At 39.0% G+C, this 20,491-nt stretch overlaps 1 protein-coding gene across 2 annotated transcripts in view; it reads left to right on the plus strand.

The window, feature by feature from the left end:
* The window catches only part of LOC127445513 (tyrosine-protein kinase Fes/Fps-like), a 53,023-nt gene extending 33,055 nt beyond the window's left edge, over positions 1-19,968 (plus strand). Inside the window, exons 10-19 of one of the 2 annotated variants that reach the window (XM_051705657.1) lie at positions 6,382-6,462; positions 6,569-6,778; positions 8,794-8,916; positions 14,538-14,591; positions 16,963-17,081; positions 17,169-17,263; positions 17,355-17,478; positions 18,766-18,923; positions 19,083-19,214; positions 19,375-19,968. In XM_051705657.1, coding sequence (XP_051561617.1) covers positions 6,382-6,462; positions 6,569-6,778; positions 8,794-8,916; positions 14,538-14,591; positions 16,963-17,081; positions 17,169-17,263; positions 17,355-17,478; positions 18,766-18,923; positions 19,083-19,214; positions 19,375-19,505 — 1,227 coding nt within the window. In that variant the 3' untranslated portion in view covers positions 19,506-19,968. Of the gene's footprint in view, positions 1-6,381; positions 6,463-6,568; positions 6,779-8,793; positions 8,917-14,537; positions 14,592-16,962; positions 17,082-17,168; positions 17,264-17,354; positions 17,479-18,765; positions 18,924-19,082; positions 19,215-19,374 lie in introns of those variants that run through there. The other variant, XR_007898003.1, reaches the window with a different exon arrangement.
* Positions 19,969-20,491: the final 523 nt, after the last annotated feature.

A 20,491-nucleotide genomic window follows, 5' to 3' on the forward strand; every position in this document is an offset into this window, starting at 1 on the left:
GGGAGGAGGGGTTTGCAGGAGGTGTGTGTGTTTGTGTGAAGTGAAGGTCAGAGTGGGTGTGGGGTGTGTGATTGGGCCTTTCAAATCTGCAGTAGAACACATTCAGGTCATCAGCCAGTTGTTGGTCCACCACAGGGTTGGGGGTAGGAGTCCTGTAATCGTAAGTTGTTTCGTGCCACTCCACACTGATGCAGGGTTGTTAGCTGAAAACTTGTTTTTCAGTTTCTCAGAGTATCTTATTTTAGCCACTCTGATTCCCTTATTCAGTGTGTTCCTGGCCTGATTGACCAACTTTATCCCCAACTCTGTAAGCATCCTCTTTGGCCTGACAAAGCTGCCTGAGTTCTGCTGTAAACCATGGTTGGTCATTGTTAAATGTTAAATAAGTCCTAGTAGGAATGCACATATCCTCACAGAAACTGATATATGATGTTACAGTATCTGTGAGCTCGTCCAGATTGGTGTCTGCAGCTTCAAAAACACTCCAATCAGTGCAGTCAAAGCAGGCTTGTAGTTCCCGCTCTGCTTCATTGGTCCATCTCTTTACAGTCCTTACTACAGGCTTAGCAGATTTTAATTTCTGTCTGTAGGTTGGAAGTAGATGAACCAGACAGTGATCAGAGAGTCCCAAAGCTGCTCTAGGAACAGAACGATATGCATCCTTTATTGTTGTTTAGCAGTGATCCAGTATATTTCTGTCTCTGGTTGGGCATGTAATGTGCCGTTTGTATTTGGGCAGTTCACGTGTGAGGTTTGCTTTGTTAAAATTCCCAAGAATAATAATAACAGAGTCCGGATGTTGTTGTTCTGTGTCTGTGATTTGATCAGCCAGCTGTTGCAGCATGGCATTCAAACACGCGTTTGGCGCGATATACACACTCACCAGAATAAACGAGGAAAACTCCTGCGGCGAGTAGAAAGGTTTACAGTTAATAAAGAGCACTTCCAAATTAGGACAGCACATCTTCTTTAATGTTGTTACATCTGTACACCAACTTTCATTGATGTAAAAGCATGTTCCACTGCCTCTCGTTTTCCCCGTTAACTTCACGATGCGATCCGGTCTGAACAGCTGAAAGCCCGGCAGATGTAATGCGCTGTCCGGAATGGCTTCACTCAGCCAGGTTTCTGTGAAGCACAAGGCAGCAGAGGTTGAAAAGTCCTTGTTTGTGCGGGTGAGGAGATGTTGTTTGTCCGAATATCCGAATATGTTGTTTGTCCCAAAACGTCCGAATATTCAAAATCCGGGAAAAGATTGACTGATATATGCTGTCGAATGTTCAGCAGTTCATCTCTGGTAAAACTGACTGGAAAAAGATTACTAAACACAGGACAAACAAACAAAAACAACAAAATACACACTGAGGCGGCCATCCGTGGCACCATCATGCAGAAATTACATCAGCTGTAAGTGTAAAATTACACTTTATATTTAACTCATCTTTCTTAATAACAATATTTTCTTTTTGTTTACTTGTAGCCTCAATAGTCTGTTTTCTGTAAATTTATGCACAACATTGTGTTTTAGTGCTAGGATGCACTGAAGATTATAGATACAGCCTTGAATTTCTCAACAACAACAAAAATATATTACTTTCTCAAAGCAGATTTGCTTAGAATTTTGCTCCCATGTGCTTTCCGCTTCTCAGTTCAGTGAATTATGATCTGTTTGCTGCTGTCTATTACTCTTTGTCACAGTTCCATTATTAATTCAGGGTGTCATATATTTCTTTTCAAAAGAGAGTCTTTCAGTCCTCGTATAAAAGTTAAACAAAAAAAGAGTACTGCTCAAAAGAACAGAATATTGGGAGTATAGGGTGGGAATATATTTCATGATTTTTCCATTTAAAATTCAGATAGAAAAAGCTGTATTGGCATGATGAAAAGGGGTTAACCTTGCTAGTAATATTTTATAATAAAGTCAAAATCCCACAACCAACACTGCGCTACTGTCTGCAGTTGCGCTCTGGAAACATCCAGTACATCAACAAACTCACATAACAGACACTTGACTGTGACGAAATGGCTACAGGAATAGCAATTCATAAAGTTATGAATAACTTACTATTTGTATGTAGCTTATTAATGTAGTATTAATGTAGGAACAATCATTTATAAATTATCAGTTTTTGCTAATAAACAGTAAATTTACAGTAAAAATCAGTAAATGCTTTAGACCATATAGATATTATAAAGTATATATCAGAGATGTGTTAATATAGTATATACTGTATGTACAGTATGCATATGTATGTATATATACACTGGCGGACAAAAGTTTGGAATAATGAACAGATTTAGCTGTTTTGGAAGGAAATTGGTACTTTAATTCACCAAAGTGGCATTCAACTGATCACAAAGTATAGTCAGGACATTACTGATGTAGAAAACAGGACCATCACTATTTGAAAAAAGGCATTTTTGATCAAATCTAGACAGGCCCCATTTCCAGCAGCCATCACTCCAACACCTTATCCTTGAGTAATCATGCTAAATTGCTAATTTGGTACTAGAAAATCACTTTCCATTATAACAAACACAGTTGAAAGCTATTTGTTTTGTTATATTAAGCTTAAAATTGCTTTGTGTTTGTTTTTGAGTTGCCACAGTATGCAATAGACTGGCATGTCTTAAGGTCAATATTAGGTCAAAAATGGCAACAAAAAATACCCCAGCTTTCTCTAGAAACTCATCAGTCAATCATTGTTTTGAGGAATGAAGGCTATACAATGCTTGAAATTGCCCCAAAAAAAAAAAAAATGAAGATTTTATACAAAGGTGTACACCAGTCTTCAAAGGCAAAGGACAACTGGCTCTAACAAGGACAGAAAGAGATGTGGAAGGCCCAGATGTACAACTAAACAAGACGATAAGTACATCAGAGTCTCTATAGACTCCTCACATGTCCTCAGCTGACAGCTTCATTGAATTCTACCCGCTCAACACCAGTTTCATGTTCAACAGTAAAGAGAAGACTCAGGGGTGCAGGCCTTATGGGTAGAATTGCAAAGAAAAAGCCACTTTTGAAACAGAAAAACAAAAAGAAAATGTTCGAGTGGGCAAAGAAACACAGACATTGGACAACAGATAATTGGAAAAGAGTGTTCTGGATCTTAACCCCATTGATCTTTTGTGGGATCAGCTAGACTGTAAGGTGCGTGAGAAGTGCCCGACAAGACAGCCACATCTATGGCAAGTGCTACAGGAAGTGTGGGGTGAAATGTCACCTGAGTATCTGGACAAACTGACAGCTAGAATGCCAAGGATCTGCAAAGCTGTCATTGCTACACATGGAGTATTTTTTGATGAGAACTCTTTGAAGTAGTTTATTAATTATTTAATTATAAAAAATAAAAAAAATTCAAATTGTTTTATATATATCATTTGTTTTATTTTTTTAAATGTTATTAATGTCCTGACTATACATTGTGATCAGCTGAATGCCACTTTGGTGAATAAATGTACCAGTTTCTTTCTATAAGAGAAAAATCTGTACATTATTCCAAATTTTTGGCCACGTGTGTGTGTGTGTGTGTGTGTGTGTGTCAGCAAAAAAAGAAACATCCTCTCACTTTCAACTTCTTTTATTTTCAGCAAACTTAACATATGTAAATATTTGTATGAACATAAAAAGATTCAACAACTAAGACATAAATTGAACAAGTTTCACAGACATGTGACTAACAGAAATGGAATAATGTGTCCCTGAACAAAGGGGGGGTCAAAATCAAAAGTGACAGTCAGTATCTGGTGTGGCCACCAGCTGCATTAAGTACTGCAGTGCATCTCCTCCTCATGGACTGCACCAGATTTGCCAGTTCTTGCTGTGAGACATTACCCCGTTCTTCCAGCAAGGCACTTGCAAGTTCCCGGACATTTCTGGGGGGAATGGCCCTAGCCCTCACCTTCTGATCCAACAGGTCCCAGATGTGCTCAACGGGAGATCCGGGCTCTTCGCTGGCCATGGCAGAACACTGACATTCCTGCCTTGCAGGAAATCATGCACAGAATGAGCAGTATGACTGGTGGCACTGTCATGCTGGAGGGTCATGTCAGGACGAGCCTGCAGGAAGGGTACCACATGAGGGAGGAGGATGTCTTCCCTGTAACGCACAGCATTGAGATTGCCTGCAGTGACAACCAGCTCAGTCCAATGATGCTGTGACACACCGCCCCAGACCATGACGGACCCTCCACCTCCAAATCGATCCCGCTCCAGAGTACAGGCCTCAGTGTAACATTCATTCCTTCAACGATAAAAGCGAGTCCGACCATCACCCCCTTGTGAGACAAAACCGCGACTCGTCAGTGAAGAGCACTTTATGCCAGTCCTGTTGTTGCCACCATGCTGTACCTGTCCCACAAGTGTGATATTCGGATGTACCAATCCTGTGTAGGTGTTGTTACATGTGGTTTGCCACTGCGAGGACAGTCAACTGTCCTTCCTGTCTCCCTGTAGCGCTGTCTTAGGCGTCTCACAGTACAGACATTGCAATTTATTGCCCTGGCCACATCTGCAGTCCTCATGCCTCCATGCAGCATGCCTAAGGCACGTTCTTGCAGATGAGCAGGGACCCTGAGCATCTTTCTTTTGGTGTTTTTCAGAGTCAGTAGAAAGTTCTCTTTAGTGTCCTAAGTTTTTATTACTGTGATCTTAATTGCCTACCGTCTGTAAGCTGTTAGTGTTTTAATGACCATTCCACAGGTGCATGTTCATTCATTGTTTATGGTTCATTGAACAAGCATGGCAAACATTGTTTAAACCCTTTACAATAAAGATCTGTGAAGTTATTTTGATTTTTACAAAATTATCTTTTAAAATACAGTGTCCTGAAAAAGGGATGTTTCTTTTTTTGTTGAGTTATTTATATATATATATATTAGAGAGAAGGAGAGAGAGAGAGAATTGTTTTTTTTTCAGGGGTACTTTTCTACCCCCAAGAATGTGTTTTCTGTACCCAGAATTTCACTATTTTTGGCTTTTCCCCCCACTCTTTAACTTCACCTAGATAGCCATTTTAAAAAAGTTAGGGAAATTCATATATATATATATATATCTATATATATATATATCATTCAGCCACAACATTAAAACCACCTGCCTAATATTGTGTAGGTCCTCCTCGTGCTGCCAAAACAGCGCCAATCCGCATCTCAGAACCGCATTCTGAGATGCTATTCTTCTCACCACAATTGTACAAAGCGGTTATCTAGTTACCGTAGACTGAGTCTGGCCATTCTCTGTTATCCTCTCTCATCAACAAGGTATTTCCGTCTACAGAACTGCCGCTCACTGGATGTTTTTTGTTTTTGGCACCATTCGGAGTAAATTCTAGAGACTGTTGTGTGTGAAAATCCCAGGAGATCAGCAGTTACAGGAATACTCATACCAGCCCGTCTGGCACCAACAATCATCCATGCGATTATCTAATCAGCCAATTGTTTGGCTGCAGTGCATACAATCATGCAGATATGGGTCAGGAGCTTCAGTTAATGTTCACATCAACCATCAGAATGGGGGAAAACAGCATGCCAAGATGCATGAAAGCTGTGATTGAAAATCAGGGTTATTCCACCAATTATTGATTTCTGAACACTTCCTAAATTAAACATTAGTACAGTGTTGTTTAAAAATGAATATGAACTTGTTTTCTTTACATTATTCTTGGACTGAAAACACTGCATCTTTTTTGATAGTTTAAACCATTTTACCATTTTCTGCAAATAAATACTCTAAATGACTATATTTTTATTTGGAATTTGGGAGAAATGTTGTCAGTACTTTATAGAATAAAACAAAAATGTTAATTTTACTCAAACACATACCTAATAAATAGTTACTCCAGAGAAACTGATAATTTTGCAGTGGTCTCAATTTTTTCCAGAGGGGTGTGGGTGGGTGGGTGGGTGTGTGGGTGTGTGAGTGTGTGTGTGTGTGTGTGTGTGTGTGTGTGTATGTATATATATATATATATATATATATATATATATATATATATATATATATATATATATATATATATATACACACACACACACACAGTATATGACCAATGTGGTCTCCTATATACAGTATTACATTCCCAACATGCACACAGTGGAGTCCTTTTTGGGATAGTATGTGGTCGGCTTTAAGTTTACCCAGATTAAAAAGTGCCTTCACGTGATCAAAAGCCTTATTGCAGAAAGCTTTCTAAAGAGTCTGTATTTGTGTGTTATCAATGGCATCAGTGGTACTCGTCTTATAACGAGTGCATTTTGAATTAGAGGTTTGGTTTGCATTACGATATACAGGAGTGCAATACCAGATGTTTAAGAAAAGTTCAATTTTATTTGCCTTGCCCTTGTGTCATTAATTCGCACTGTTTGTTTTTCTCGCAGGAGCGTGATAAAGACAATAAGCTCCTCAACATGGATGCAATCGTCAATCACCTCAGCAGCTTGTTCAAGCCCAAGTACGCGGTTAGTGCTGTTTAATTTCATGGCTGTCTCTCTCTCGCCAGTACACTGCTCATGTAGTATCTACTGCCTCTTTCTGTAGACTAGTGTATTTAATGCATCTCACCAGGTTCCTCCTGCCCTGACGCCTGTGCCTGAGGTGGAAAAGCCCCTGACCCAGCAGGGATGGTATCACGGTGCCATCCCCCGTCTAGAGGTGCAGGAACTGCTGAAGAATGATGGGGATTTCTTGGTTCGAGAAAGCCAGGGCAAGCAGGAATATGTGCTGTCTGTTCATTGGGGCAGTCATTGCCGACACTTCATCATTCAGAGTGCAGATGTGAGTGTGTGTTATACTGTAGGTGTCTTTCCTACCCACACATGATGGTGTTGTAACTTTTTAGCAATCATTTATGTGATTTTAAAGCCATTTTGGTGATATATCAAAATATATCATCCAGCTCTGAGTTTCAGGTACAATGATGTAACTCACTGCTTAACCAACATAGTACGATGCATCATTGGAGAAATTAACTAGCTAGTTATGACTGATTCCTGAAACCATAGTAACTATGTTGCACATTCTTTGTTCGAACCACATTGGGTCAACAATATAGAGCTAATAACGTCTGCGGATGTCAAAATATAATAGCTCATTTACATGGACACCAGAAAGCCGTTTATTGCGAGAAAGCTGCTTAAGTCACAAAAGTGGCGTTCGAGTTTACATGCACTGAAGCGGCAGTGGTATTGCGCTGCAATAGTGGGGTTTCCCGGTGCACTTGAGGACATATGCACATGCACACTCTTCAAATACCTATAAGAACACTGTTAATGCATTTACATGGACACATAAAGCCGGCGCCACACTAGTCGTTTTTTCCAGTGATTTTCATGTGTGAGCTTCATTTACATAATCGCCAGCGAGCAGGTGAGAGACAAAGCGCGCATTAGCATCTCTCAGTGGAAGATCGTTAATCAGTTGACCGTCGGTACACCCTGCTGAGTTAATGGTTACAGCAACGGCAAAAAAAGGATACAGAAAAAATCGTTCTGTCGCCGGGGCGTGCTCTTGTGTTCTCTTAAAGTGACCCAAGAACTTCTTCTTTTACTGAAGAACTGACGTCAGACTGACCTGAATATTTTGATTGCACTCAGCTGCATATCATCACAGATGCTGATTGTAATCCAAAGTGATTCTGTCACCAAGCGTTTTTACACACTAAAATGACTAATGAAATCAGAAAGTGGAGCCACAACAGTCTGTTTTTATTGGTTTCTTTACTAACTGAAAGCTGCATATGGACATGCACATTCTACGGCAAGCCTTGAGGGGATAAATTCACAATCACACACTCTCACAAGATAAAGTTACTCCATGAATCACATCCTAAATCATCCTTTTACATTTGTTTATGGTCATGTGGTACTCCTGTTGTTGTTTCGGCGAGCTCTACGTGACAGGGATTCAGAGAGAAAGAGCTGCGATGAGTCTGTATGTTAGAGCGAGATTTCAGCAAAACAGCCAGCAAGTGTGACACCCTCGGGCAAAATCGAGTTGTTTAGTGTCTTTTAGTGTAATGCCGCCTTAAGCTGCGTTCTTTGGCAGAAACCTAGGTGTGTTAAACTGCTTTATCTTAATCCCTTAAACAACGTAAGGAAATATTTTTTAAATCAAATCAAAATCAAATCCCTTTATTGTCACTCAACCATATACACAAGTGCAACAGTGGGTGAAAGTCTTGGGTGTGGTTCCAAGCAACATAGCAGTATGACAATTACAATAAACATCTGATTTACAAATAACACAGTTTACACATCTGTTACACAACACAATATACACCTAAAAATAGACAGTATACACAAAATAAGACTGTATACAATAAAAATACACTGCCCCCCCCCCCCCCCCGATAATACACTGTCCACCCCCCCCCCCCATGTAATCAGTGGAATAATCATGAACTGTTGTGTTGACATTCAGCTGTCAGTTGATAGTCAGTTGCCAGTGTGTTATTCAGAGAAGTATAAAATGTGAGTCCAGTCTGAGGCTAATAAATTGCGGTGCTGATGCATCGTGATTGATCAAGAGTTCTAAAGTCTGATTGCTTGAAAAGAAAATATTGTGTAAAAAAAAGAGTTCAGAATAATTGTTAATTTAATATATGCTTTTTTGTGTATGTCTCATTTGCTTGCTATCATTAAATGTTGCAATATAAATATTTGTATAGTATTGCCCATCGGCCACCCTGATCTTTAGAAATCGCTATCGGCATCAGCTACTGAAAAATCCAAATTGATTGACCACTAGACAATATATGCTTGTTTATGTACTTTGTTTTTGTGTGTATTTAGGGTGTGTATCGTCTTGATGGTGAGGGCTTCTCCTCTGTACCCTTGCTAGTGAATCACCTCTTGAGTTCCCATCAACCTGTCACAAAGAGGACAGATATTGTGCTGAAGAGACCCGTTCTCAAGGTGATCTTTGAAACCCTTATCACTGATCCCAAATCAGTCTCAATTTTGATTGGATTCTGAGAACTCATAAGTGTATATTACATTTCAGCAATTTTATGTACTTTTCATGTTCCATCATTAAAGGAATTTTCTGGGTTCAACACAAGTTAAGTTCTATCCATAATATCTGTGACCTTCTGTCAGTTACCACAGAAAATAATTTCAGCTCGTCCCCCTGTTTGTAAAAAAACCAATCTAAAATCGTGTTTACACTAATATACCTTTAATAAAATCTATGGGGCAAGACAGAGGGTTTAACAGCAGAAATGTTAAACTTGTATTTTTGTTAAAGTACTTATATTGATTCTGCAGTACAAAAAATTGTCGTATGATGTGTAGATGGATGAACTTTGGGTTATGTGTTACCGACATATTATTCCTGTGAAAGGAGTTGGCTACAAACAGTGGCTGTAAACAGTAATAGATAGTTAAATATAATAAGATTCCTTTCTGATATTGTTGCACATGTCGAGCAAAAGTTACCGGGTTTGTCTCCTTACATAGTCATGACAGAAGTTGAAATATTGGCAATAACTTTGCACAGACAAGGTTAGTAAGTTGTTAGTAACTAAAATGTTAACGCACAATAAACCCAGACAGGGTGATCAGGACTTGTATCACCCTAAAGTGGTTTATTTTGCATTAACAACTGGCTGACTGTACATTATCCCTTGCTAGTTAAGTTATATCCAATATTTCTACTCATGTCATGATAATGTAAGGCAACAAACCTGGCAACTTTTGCACTACACGTGCAACAATATCAGAAAGGATAACAACCGGCTGACTGTACATTTGTTTTTTTTTTGTTTTTTTTTTTGTTATTTTTGTTTGTTTGTCCTTTGTTTAGTAATTTTTTTTCAAATAAGTTTTACCAGGGATGAACTGCTCAACATTCGGCAGCACATACCAGATAATCTTTTCCCGGTTTTGGACTATTCTGACATTTTGTTGGACATTTAAGTCGGAGGCGCATCTGTGTTGTTTAAGTGCACTATGAGACACAAGCAAGGGAAGCAAGCCAGCATGCTGGTCAAGCTCCGACAGCGTGGCTTTTGAATAGCGCTGCAGAGTATTCATCTAGCGAATCTCCACTCTCTTCCTAACAAAACGGACGAACTACATCTCCTCACCCATACAAACAAGGACTTTTTAAACTCTGCTGCCTTGTGCTTCACAGAAACCTGGCTGAGTGAAGCCATTCCTGACAGCGTGTTACATCTGCCGGGCTTTCAGCTGTTCAGAGCGGATTGCATTGCAGAGTTAACAGGGAAAACGAGAGGCGGTGGAACATGCATTTACATCAGTTAAAGTTGGTGTACAGATGTAACAATGTTAAAGAACATGTGCTGTCCTAATTTGGAAGTGCTCTTTATCAACTGTAAGCCTTTCTACTCACCGCAGGAGTTTTCCTCGTTTATTCTGGTGAGTGTTTATATTCCCCCACATGCGTGCATGAATGCAGCGTGCAACAGCTGGCTGATCAGATCACAGACACGGAACAACAACACCCGGACTCACTTATTATTATTCTGGGAGATTTTAATAAAGCTAACCTCACCCGTGAACTGCCAAAATACAGACAGCACATTACATGCCCCATCAGAGACAGAAATACATTGGATCATTGCTACACAACAATAAAGGATGCATATCGCTCTGTCCTTAGAGCAGCTTTGGGACTCTCTGATCACTGTCTGGTTCATCTTCTTCCAACCTACTGGCAGAACTAAAATCAGCTAAACGTAAAGACGGTAAAGAGATGGACCAATGAAGCAAAGCTGGAACTGCAAGCCTGCTTTGACTGCACTGTTTGAAGTGTATCTGAGCATGCAGACACCAATCTGGACGAGCTCACAGATAATGTGACATCATATATCAGTTTCTGTGAGGATATGAGCATTCCTACTAGGACTTCTTTAATGTTCAACAACAACAAACCATGATTTAAAGCAAAATTCAGACAGCTTTGTCATGCCAAAGAGGATGCTTACAGAAGTGGGGATGAAATCTGGGTCAGTCAGGCCAGGAACACACTGAATAAGGAAATCAGAGTGGCTAAAAAAAGCTACTCTGATAAGCTGAAAAGAAGTTTTCAGCTAACGACCCTGCATCAGTGTGGAGAGGCCTAAAATACTTTACTAATGTCAAGACACCATCCCCCAACACTGTAGGTAACCAACAACTGGCTGACGACTTGAATGTGTTTTACTGTAGATTTGAAAGGCCCAGTCTCACCCCCCACAAGCACTCTGACCTTCACTTCACACAAACATCAACACCTCCTGCAACCCCCCTCCTCCCCCCTCCTGCTACTGAACCTGCACTTAAAATCTGTGAAGAGGAGGTGTGCCGTTCCTTCCGGAAACAAAAGACAAGGAAAGCACAGGGCCCAGATGGTGTTTCACCCACTTGTCTAAAATCCTGCGCTGACCAGCTGGCCCCCATATTCACATAGATCTTCAATAGATCACTAGTGCAGTGTGAATTTCCCTGCTGCTTCAAGCGCTCCACCATCATTCCTGTCCCAAAGAAACCCAAAATCACAGGACTTAATGACTACATGTCGCTCTGACGTATGTGGTCATGAAGTAATTTGAGAGACTGGTGTTGGCCCACCTGAGGGACATTACTGGACCCTTTGAAGATCCCCTTCAATTTGCTTATCGAGCAAACAGTTCTGTGGATGATGCAGTCAACATGGGATTGCATCATATCCTGCAACATCTGGACAGACCAAGGACATATGCAAGGATCCTTTTTGTGGACTTCAGTTCGGCTTTCAACACCATCATCCCAGCTATTCTCTGGACTAAATTAAACCAACTCTCTGTTCCCACATCTATCTGTCAGTAGATCACCAGCTTTCTGACAGACAGGCAGCAGTTAGTGAGATGGGAAATGCACTTCCAGCATATGTACGATCAGCACTGGTGCCCCCCAGGGATGTGTGCTTCCCCACTACTCTTCTCCCTGTATACCAATGACTGCTACGCCAAGGACCCTTCTGTCAAGCTCCTGAAGTTTGCAGACGACACTACTGTCATCAGCCTCATCAAAGATGACGATGAGTCTGTATACAGAAGGGAGGTTGAACGGATGGCTCACTGGTGCAGTCAAAACAACCTGGAGGTGAACATGCTCAAAACAGTGGAGATGATAGTGGACTTTAGGAGGAACACCCCAACATTGACCCCGCTCACCATTCTAAACAGCACTGTGGCAGCAGTGGAATCATTCAGGCTCCTGGGCACTACCATCTCACAGGACCTGAAGTGGAAGACCCACATTGACTCCATTGTGAAAAAGGCCCAGCAGAGGTTGTACTTCCTTCGCCAGCTGAGGAAATTCAACCTGCCACAGGCGCTGCTGATATAGTTCTACTCAGCTGTCATTGAGTCTGTCCTCTGCACTTCAATAACTGTATGGTTTGGTTCAGCTTTGAAATTGGACATCAGAAGACTACAAAGGACAGTTTGGACTGCTGAGAGGATTATTGGTTGCCCCATGCCCTCCCTTCAATAACTGTATACTTCCAGAGTGAGGAAAAGGGCTGGAAAAATCACTCTGGACCTCAATAATTATGTGCAATACACAGCTTAGTCTGTTTATATTTATTTAACATACCCTACCACTTCTGCCATACATTCCCTTGCATCTGTATATTACAGATTTGTACATAAATATATCATTTTCTTTCTTTTTTTTTTGTCTTGTGTATTTTCTTTTCTCCCCAATTTGGAATGCCCAATTCCCAATGCGCTCTAAGTCCTCGTGGTGCTGTAGTGACTTGCCTCAATCCGGGTGGTGGAGGACGAATCTTAGTTGCCTCCGCGTCCCAGACCATCAATCCACGCATCTTATCACATGGCTTGTTGAGCACATTCCCGCAGTGACATAGCACGTGTGGAGGCTTCACGCTATTCTCCACAGCATCCATGCACAACTCACCACGTGCCACACCAAGAGCGAGATCCACATTTACCCTACTTAGAAACCGGGCCAATTTGGTTGCTTAGGAGACCTGGCTGGAGTCACTCAACACGCCCTGGATTCAAACTCATGACTCCAGGGGTGCTAGTCAGCGTCTTTACTCACTGAGCTACCCAGGCTCCCCATTATTGTGTATTTCTATATATACTTATATTTTCTATTCACTCTTTATTTATTTTTTTCTATTTTTTTTTTATTTTTATCTCTGTCTTGTTGTTGTATTGTTTGTGCAGTGGAAGCTTCTGTCACCAAGACAAATTTCTTGTATGTGTAAGCCTACTTGGCAATAAAGCTCATTCTGATTCTGATCCTGCTTATACATTGGCTACTAACCAAATAAATAAATACTTGGACATATAATATTGAATTGCATTGAAATTATGTAATTTGAGAAGAAAGAAATCGCTGAACAGATTAAATCAACCAGTGGTTTGTGACTGAGTTCTGTTGGTGTTTATTTTGTGAAAATGACCGTCTGACTCCTCATTATCCAGCCAAGTACAAGACTACTTGCCAAATAAGTAAGTAAATGCACATGAAACATTGATTTGGGTTGAAATTATTTTATTAGCTTACTTGCAGAGATCACACAGTGATCCGAGAAGCAGAAGAGATGGTTCGCAGAACCCGGATGAGTGGTCTGATACATGGATGTGCGGTTGTTACAGAGCAATGTCGGACCACTAGATGGCGCCATTGACCAATCAGAATCGAGTATTCCAGAGAGCCTTAAGTTATTTTATCACACTAGTCTCATGTTCACACACATTGTGTGATGTTTAAAGCCAGAAACATACTTTATGTACACAAATGTGAGCACTTGGCCAGAGCATTGCCAATGTGCATTCTTGCTTTACTGGGTCAGTAACAAACCTCAGTACTCAAGGGGGCGATAGAGCTACCTTCAGAAGTCTGTGCCATTAAACTGGATGTGTTATTGTTCAGGTAAATTGCTATAAATATATTGACTTTCCTTGCTCAGCAGTATCTCTTCAAACCGTTGCACAGCCATGACTGTAGTTGGTTTGAAAGAGAAAACTCATCATAGAAGCGGACAGTTCACACTAAAGTCAGCCATAGCACCACTTGTGGCCTTGTTATGAATTGCAAAGTGACACATTTTGGAATGCAACTACACTCAAAATCAAGCTTGCATAGCTAAAAACATCTACGTTTAGTAGAGAATGTTTTGGCCTTTAGTCTTGAGAGTTTACTTTCCCCATAGTCTTGCACTGAAAGTTCATTGTTGTACACAATTTTAGCTTTTTTTCCTGTTTTAACAAATGGAGGGTTGAGGTTTTTATTTTTTTTTTTTTTTTTTTAAACAGAATTATGTTCTGTGGTAATTGACAACAGGACACAGATGCTGTCAATATCAGCTATTGATATCATATTGGTCAACCACTACTGCTGAATGCTGTGATTGGCCAGTTGTTCCTGGCAGGCTACTCAGACTTACAGGCGCCATATGTTTAGGATTAGGGCGGGGCCGGGGTTAGGACATCTGCTGCTTCCCAGGAACAAGCTGAGGCACCTTTGTACAATGGGCATCCAGTTGCAGAGGGTAAATTTGTTTTACTATCTTTTAGGACAAGTGGGTCTTGGAACATGATGATGTCATCCTTGGGCAGAGCATTGGTCGGGTAAGCCTACAGTTCATCTTTTTCATAAACATAACAAAAGTCCAATAATATTATTGACCAGTGCCTTTAGACTCTTTGATTTTAAAGAAATAAAGATTAATTTGGCTAATGGTCCATGATTAGTTAGATCATTGTGGTTAGCGCACGTGTTCTGAAACTTTGAGCTATGCAGCTCATACAAGTGACACATGTTCGAGTCTGGCTTGCATCAATTCCCTCTTACACCCTCATCATTTTCTGTCTTCTCTCTATTATCCCTTTACAGTAAATAGTTTAAAAATTGGCAATGTTTTAAAGGTATTTAAGTGATTTCAGAGCACATATACTTTGGCTGAACTTGATTCAATCATGGACAGTGGTTCCACATGTTTGAAATGAGTTTTCTCAAATTAAAATTACCAAGTAATTTTAACTTAAATGCTTCAATTAGAGCAGGGATGGGCAACTTTGAAGGAGGTGAGGGCAACATTTTTTCTCCTTTCTACCAAGGGGCCGGATTACAAATCTGCACTCTAACAATGTTCACCCCTTTACTCAATTTCATCATTATTGTGGGTAATATATGCACAACTAATGCAATGTTCTTTTAAAGATTTTGTTACCTATATTAACATTTTTATTTAACAATATTTATAAAAACAAATATAATTATTTTGTAACTTGTGTTTTTACTAAAACATGCTGTTCACATGTACAAATTCATGTTCAATTGACAAGCAATATACTTCAGACTTACATTTTCAAGAAAATGTATCTCATTTGCATTGTCTACATTTGCAACAGACAAATGAATGAACAACATTTTCAACCCCATCTCATAAAACAGCTTATAGGTATTAGTTAAAATCTAAATATTATCATCAATAACAATACTGGATACAAGAACATAACATTTCAGTGCATTAATACAAAACATTTCAGCACCACAACATACACGCACGGACCGAACAGTACCGTGCATCAGAGAACATTCTCTCTGTTCGGAAGACTTTTCAAAAATCAGTCAGGCATCTCAATCGCGCATTTCTTCAAAGTTTCTCCCTCTTATAACAACTTTTTCGTTTTTCACAAGCACGAGCGAAACAGCATTAGATGTCTTTGGTGAATCCCGCACTGTCACGGATTTCGTAAAAACTTTTGATGCCTTTTACCCTTGTATTTTATCTACCCTTTACATCTGTGAGGAGAGCAGCTCTGGTGTATGTATCTCTCATACTGTACGCCTCTTTGATCACTTGATCAATGGTGTGTTTGCGAATCAAATTGAAATCTTTGACAGCTTTCGTATCCAGGAAAACAAAAGACATGGGTTCCACCTGCGTACATTAACAATAGCGCGCACTATGTCGCTGACAAGCTGAGGTAAAATTTAGCTCAATTTACCTTATAAATGATGAGCAAGTGTAAGATGTTGCATGCTAGAATCCTAGAGTGATCAGCAGGTCTGCTAAGAACAAGTGACCTATTCTGGTCAGTAGTTGTAATAACATCATATACTGAATGCAATCTTTATATAATCCCTTTTTCAAAGAAATAAAATCAGTCCTCAGTCTTGTCCAACGTGCCGTATTCAATGATACAGAGGGCCGTATGCGTCCCATCCCTGAATTAGAGGGAACATAACTGATCTGAGTAAAACCAACAAAACTAGACAGGTACTCAAAATGAATCTCTTTCAGCTACGTGCTAGCTAGTTACAGTGCTAAATACATGCTGTTGGGAAACACTACTGAGTGCAATTTGGTCATTATGCGATTAACAACGCAAATGCTCAATGGATAAAGCAATAAGTAGAATACACAATGTGTATTGGTCCTCAACCTAAGCTCGAGCTCCACTCTTCACCATAATGGTAACCCCCAAAATTCATAACAGAAACTCTTCTAAATCATAGCAAAACATTAAGCACTATCAAGTCTCCCCCTTTGTATTCCTCTTGCACAAAGACGCCTAAAATAACACTTAATACTTTCCTTATCGAGTTCCATGCAGTGCATGCTGGGAACTACAAATCCCTTGCCCATTTTCAGTTAACCAAAAAACAATAAAATCACATTGTCCCAATGCAAATGGATTAAGTAAAGCTGACAAGGCATTTTTTTTCCATTGAAACAACACATTCATTTCAAGTTCACTTGGCTTACATGCATTTTTTTTTTTTTTTTTTTTTTTAAAGTAATATGAACATTGGATTATAAAAAAAAATAAACTGACATTATTAAAAAATAGACATTTTTTGTGTTGTTCTTATTGTTTGAAATATTGATAAATCATTTTAAATAGCCAGGCAAATTATTATTATTATTTTATTTGTATTTTCTTTTTTTTTTTTTTGTAATGTTGTTTAGCTGAATGTTTTGTATGCTACTAGGGGAACTTTGGTGAGGTGTTCAGTGGACGCCTGCATTCAAATAATACACCAGTTGCAGTGAAAGCTTGTCGAGAGAATCTTCCCATAGAACAGAAGAATAAGTTCCTAATGGAGGCCAGGTTTGTATATACAATAGTTTATACAAATATACTCTCACACACATGTTTGCCTTCATTTAATTATATATTTCACAATTTCTATTGCAGAATTCTAAAACAGTATGACCATCCAAACATAGTGAAGCTAATCGGTGTCTGTACACAGAAACAACCAATATATATCATCATGGAGCTGGTGCAAGGTAGAACCCGTGTTTCTTTTTAATGTATGAAGTGCACTTTTTGTCGTTTAACACACCAAAATGAGTCCTTCATGGCTTATTCTCATGGTAGGAGGAGACTTCTTAACCTTTCTGCGGACAGAGGGCCACAACTTGAAGCCCAAGATGTTAATCAGGATGGCAGAGAATGTGGCATCTGGCATGGCCTACCTGGAAAGCAAAAAGTGCATTCATCGGTGAGATCGGTCAATAAAGGAAGAACGATAGAATGACAATGGTATATAGTGAATACAAATGATATTCCAGGATACACTGGCACCCAAAAATCACACTGCAAAATGTACAGCATGAACGTCATTGCAGTAGATATCAAAATATCAAACCAAATGGCATCTGTAAACATATGATGCTAGACCTTTTCCTGGAGCATCTTGCCATTTGCAAGTACTTTTAACCAACTGGTCATAAGGTGGTATTTAGTTGGTGTATAAAAGTTCCCTCAAGTTCACACAGGTGTCCTAGCAGAGTAACTACAGATGTAGTTCATCACATTAACTATGGATATGTTCCACTAACATCTGACTGACTTTTAAATGAATGTTTTATTATTTAAAGGAATAGTTCACCCAAAAATGAAAATTCTCATCATTTACTCACCCTCATGCCATCCCAGATGTGTATGACTATCTTTTTTCTGCTGAACACAAACAAATATTTTTATATCTCAGCTTTGTTGGTCCTGACAATGCAGGTGAACGGTCACCAGAACTTTGAATCTCAAGGCAGCATGAACCATACAGTTCCAGTGGTTATATCTATATCTTCTGAAGCGATATGATAGGTGTGGGTGAGAAACAGAACAATATTTAAGTGCTTTTTCACTATAAATCTCCACCTTTGACCAACCCCAACCAGTAGGTGGCGACATGCATATAGAGTGCGGATCACCAAAAAACAAAAGAGGAAGAACGTGTAAGTGAAAGTGGATATTTATAGTAAAATAAGGACTTAAATATTGACTTCGCTTCTGAAGACATGGATTTAACCACTGGTGTTGTATGGATTACTTTTATGTTGTTTTTATGTGAATTTTGGAGATTCAAAATTTTGGTCACTATTCACTTGCAGAGCTGAGAAACTCTTCTAAAAATCTTTGTACTGTACTGAAGTCATACACGTCAGGCATGGCATGAGAGTGATTAAATTATGAGAGAATTTTTGGGTTTATTATTCCTTTAAAACCTGTTCCATCTGTTAGTTGCTGCTTCCTTCATGCTGTGTCAAATGGTTTTGTGTACAAGAATATGTCTCTAGAGAGGACTGAGTTTTAATAGGGCTTGTGTGCTCTCTCTGTCACTGTCTGTCATTCTTTCACTTTTTTGTTTTTTTTTAGTCTGGTTGTTTCTCTCTCTCTCTCTCTCTCTCTCTCTCTCTGTTGATTTTTATTTTCATAACTGGTACTTTTAATTAGAGTAACATGCAATAAATCTCTCTAATTTTTCCCTGTCTGTCCCTCACTCTAGGGATTTGGCTGCACGTAACTGTCTTGTAGCGGAGGCGAGTGTGGTTAAGATCAGTGATTTCGGGATGTCTCGTCAACAGCAGGATGGTGTTTATTCTGCTACTGGAGGAATGAAGCAGATCCCAGTCAAATGGACTGCACCAGAGGCCCTCAATTATGGTACAATCGCTTAAGCACACACTCCAGATGGATTTATCCATCAAATAGCAATTTAACATGTGAGGGTGTCTGTGTCTATCCAGAGCTCAGAGTTAGCAGTATGTTTGGGACGTGGTTGTGGGTTATATGTCTCAATGCTGCTCTCTGGTGGTTCTTCAGGGAGATACACCACTGAGAGTGACGTGTGGAGTTTTGGAGTGTTGTTGTGGGAGACGTTCTCCAGAGGAGTCGTACCTTATTCCATACCGCATAATATGACTAATCAACAGACTAGAGATGAGGTGGAGAGAGGTAAGGCTGTGATGATACACATGTACACATGCAATGCTAAGAACTTTATTCTTTGGTTTCAATTATTGTACCATCTCTTTTTAAGGTATTTTGTCTGTTTGAAAAGCATAGTCACGTCCTTATTTTTTTCTTCTTCTTATTGTCCTGTTTTTGTTTTTAGGATATCGCATGCCAGCTCCAAAAAGCTGTCCAGATGAAATCTATGCCCTCATGTGTCAGTGTTGGCAGTATGATCCAAGAAAGCGACCCTCGTTTTGCAAATTAAAGGCAGATCTAAATGCTCTATGCTAGTAACACACACACACACAGCAAATTATTATTATTTTTAAATGACACATTTCCAAAACAATATATAGATTTTTCATATTACCATAATGTAATAATGGTATCATCATTGCCTTCAGAAAGAATAATATTAATTATAACAGATATTTTATTTTATTTTTTATTCATTTTTTTTATGCTGTGATACGCATTCTCCCAACTGCTTTTATTGTTGACATTTTGATGTATTAATAATGAGTTAATTAAATTCTTGCAGATGGCATAACTTATGATCTTGACTAAGTCTGTATGTTTATTGTTTATTGTATACAATTTTAGTAAATAAAATGAAACAATTTGTTAATGTGTTCGATCAAACATACAGTGTATGGGCTATCTTCCTTCTCAACACTTCTGGCACTATTATGACCCTACAGAGCTGCATCTTATTATATTTCAATGTCTACATTCAATAAAATCAGTCATCCAGCTCTAGAATCAAAGAAAGTTCTTTATATTTCAGAATATTAATATTCGGGTTGTTTAAGTACTGACAAATAACATTGTGTCGTCATATACAAAAGTGCTAAGCAGAATTCACACACAGTTATCTCGCTTCATCCATTTTAAGAGTTAGATATGTGGAGAGGTTTGTTCCTGTGGTTTGTAAGAAAAGGAAAAAAAAAGTGCAATAACATTGCTCAGTTCATGGTTTCACAAATCTGACAATGTCTGTGTTTGTTTGATTGCACAAACACTGCAATGTGCACTTTTTTTTTATTCAACATCAGTCATTTAGTTCAAAAATATGTAAGAATATAAGGATAAGTGAGACTGTAACTGGTCCTCATTTCTTTTATTTTTTAAATTGTTTAAATTAAAAAAAAAAATATATATATATATATATATATATATATATATATATATATATATATATATATATATATATATATATGTATTTGTTTTTTTTTTTTTTATTTTTTTTTTTTTTTTTTTACTGTTTGCTGCTCTTA

Source organism: Myxocyprinus asiaticus, chromosome 1 (genome assembly GCF_019703515.2).
Source record: "Myxocyprinus asiaticus isolate MX2 ecotype Aquarium Trade chromosome 1, UBuf_Myxa_2, whole genome shotgun sequence".
NCBI classification, from domain to species: domain Eukaryota; kingdom Metazoa; phylum Chordata; class Actinopteri; order Cypriniformes; family Catostomidae; genus Myxocyprinus; species Myxocyprinus asiaticus.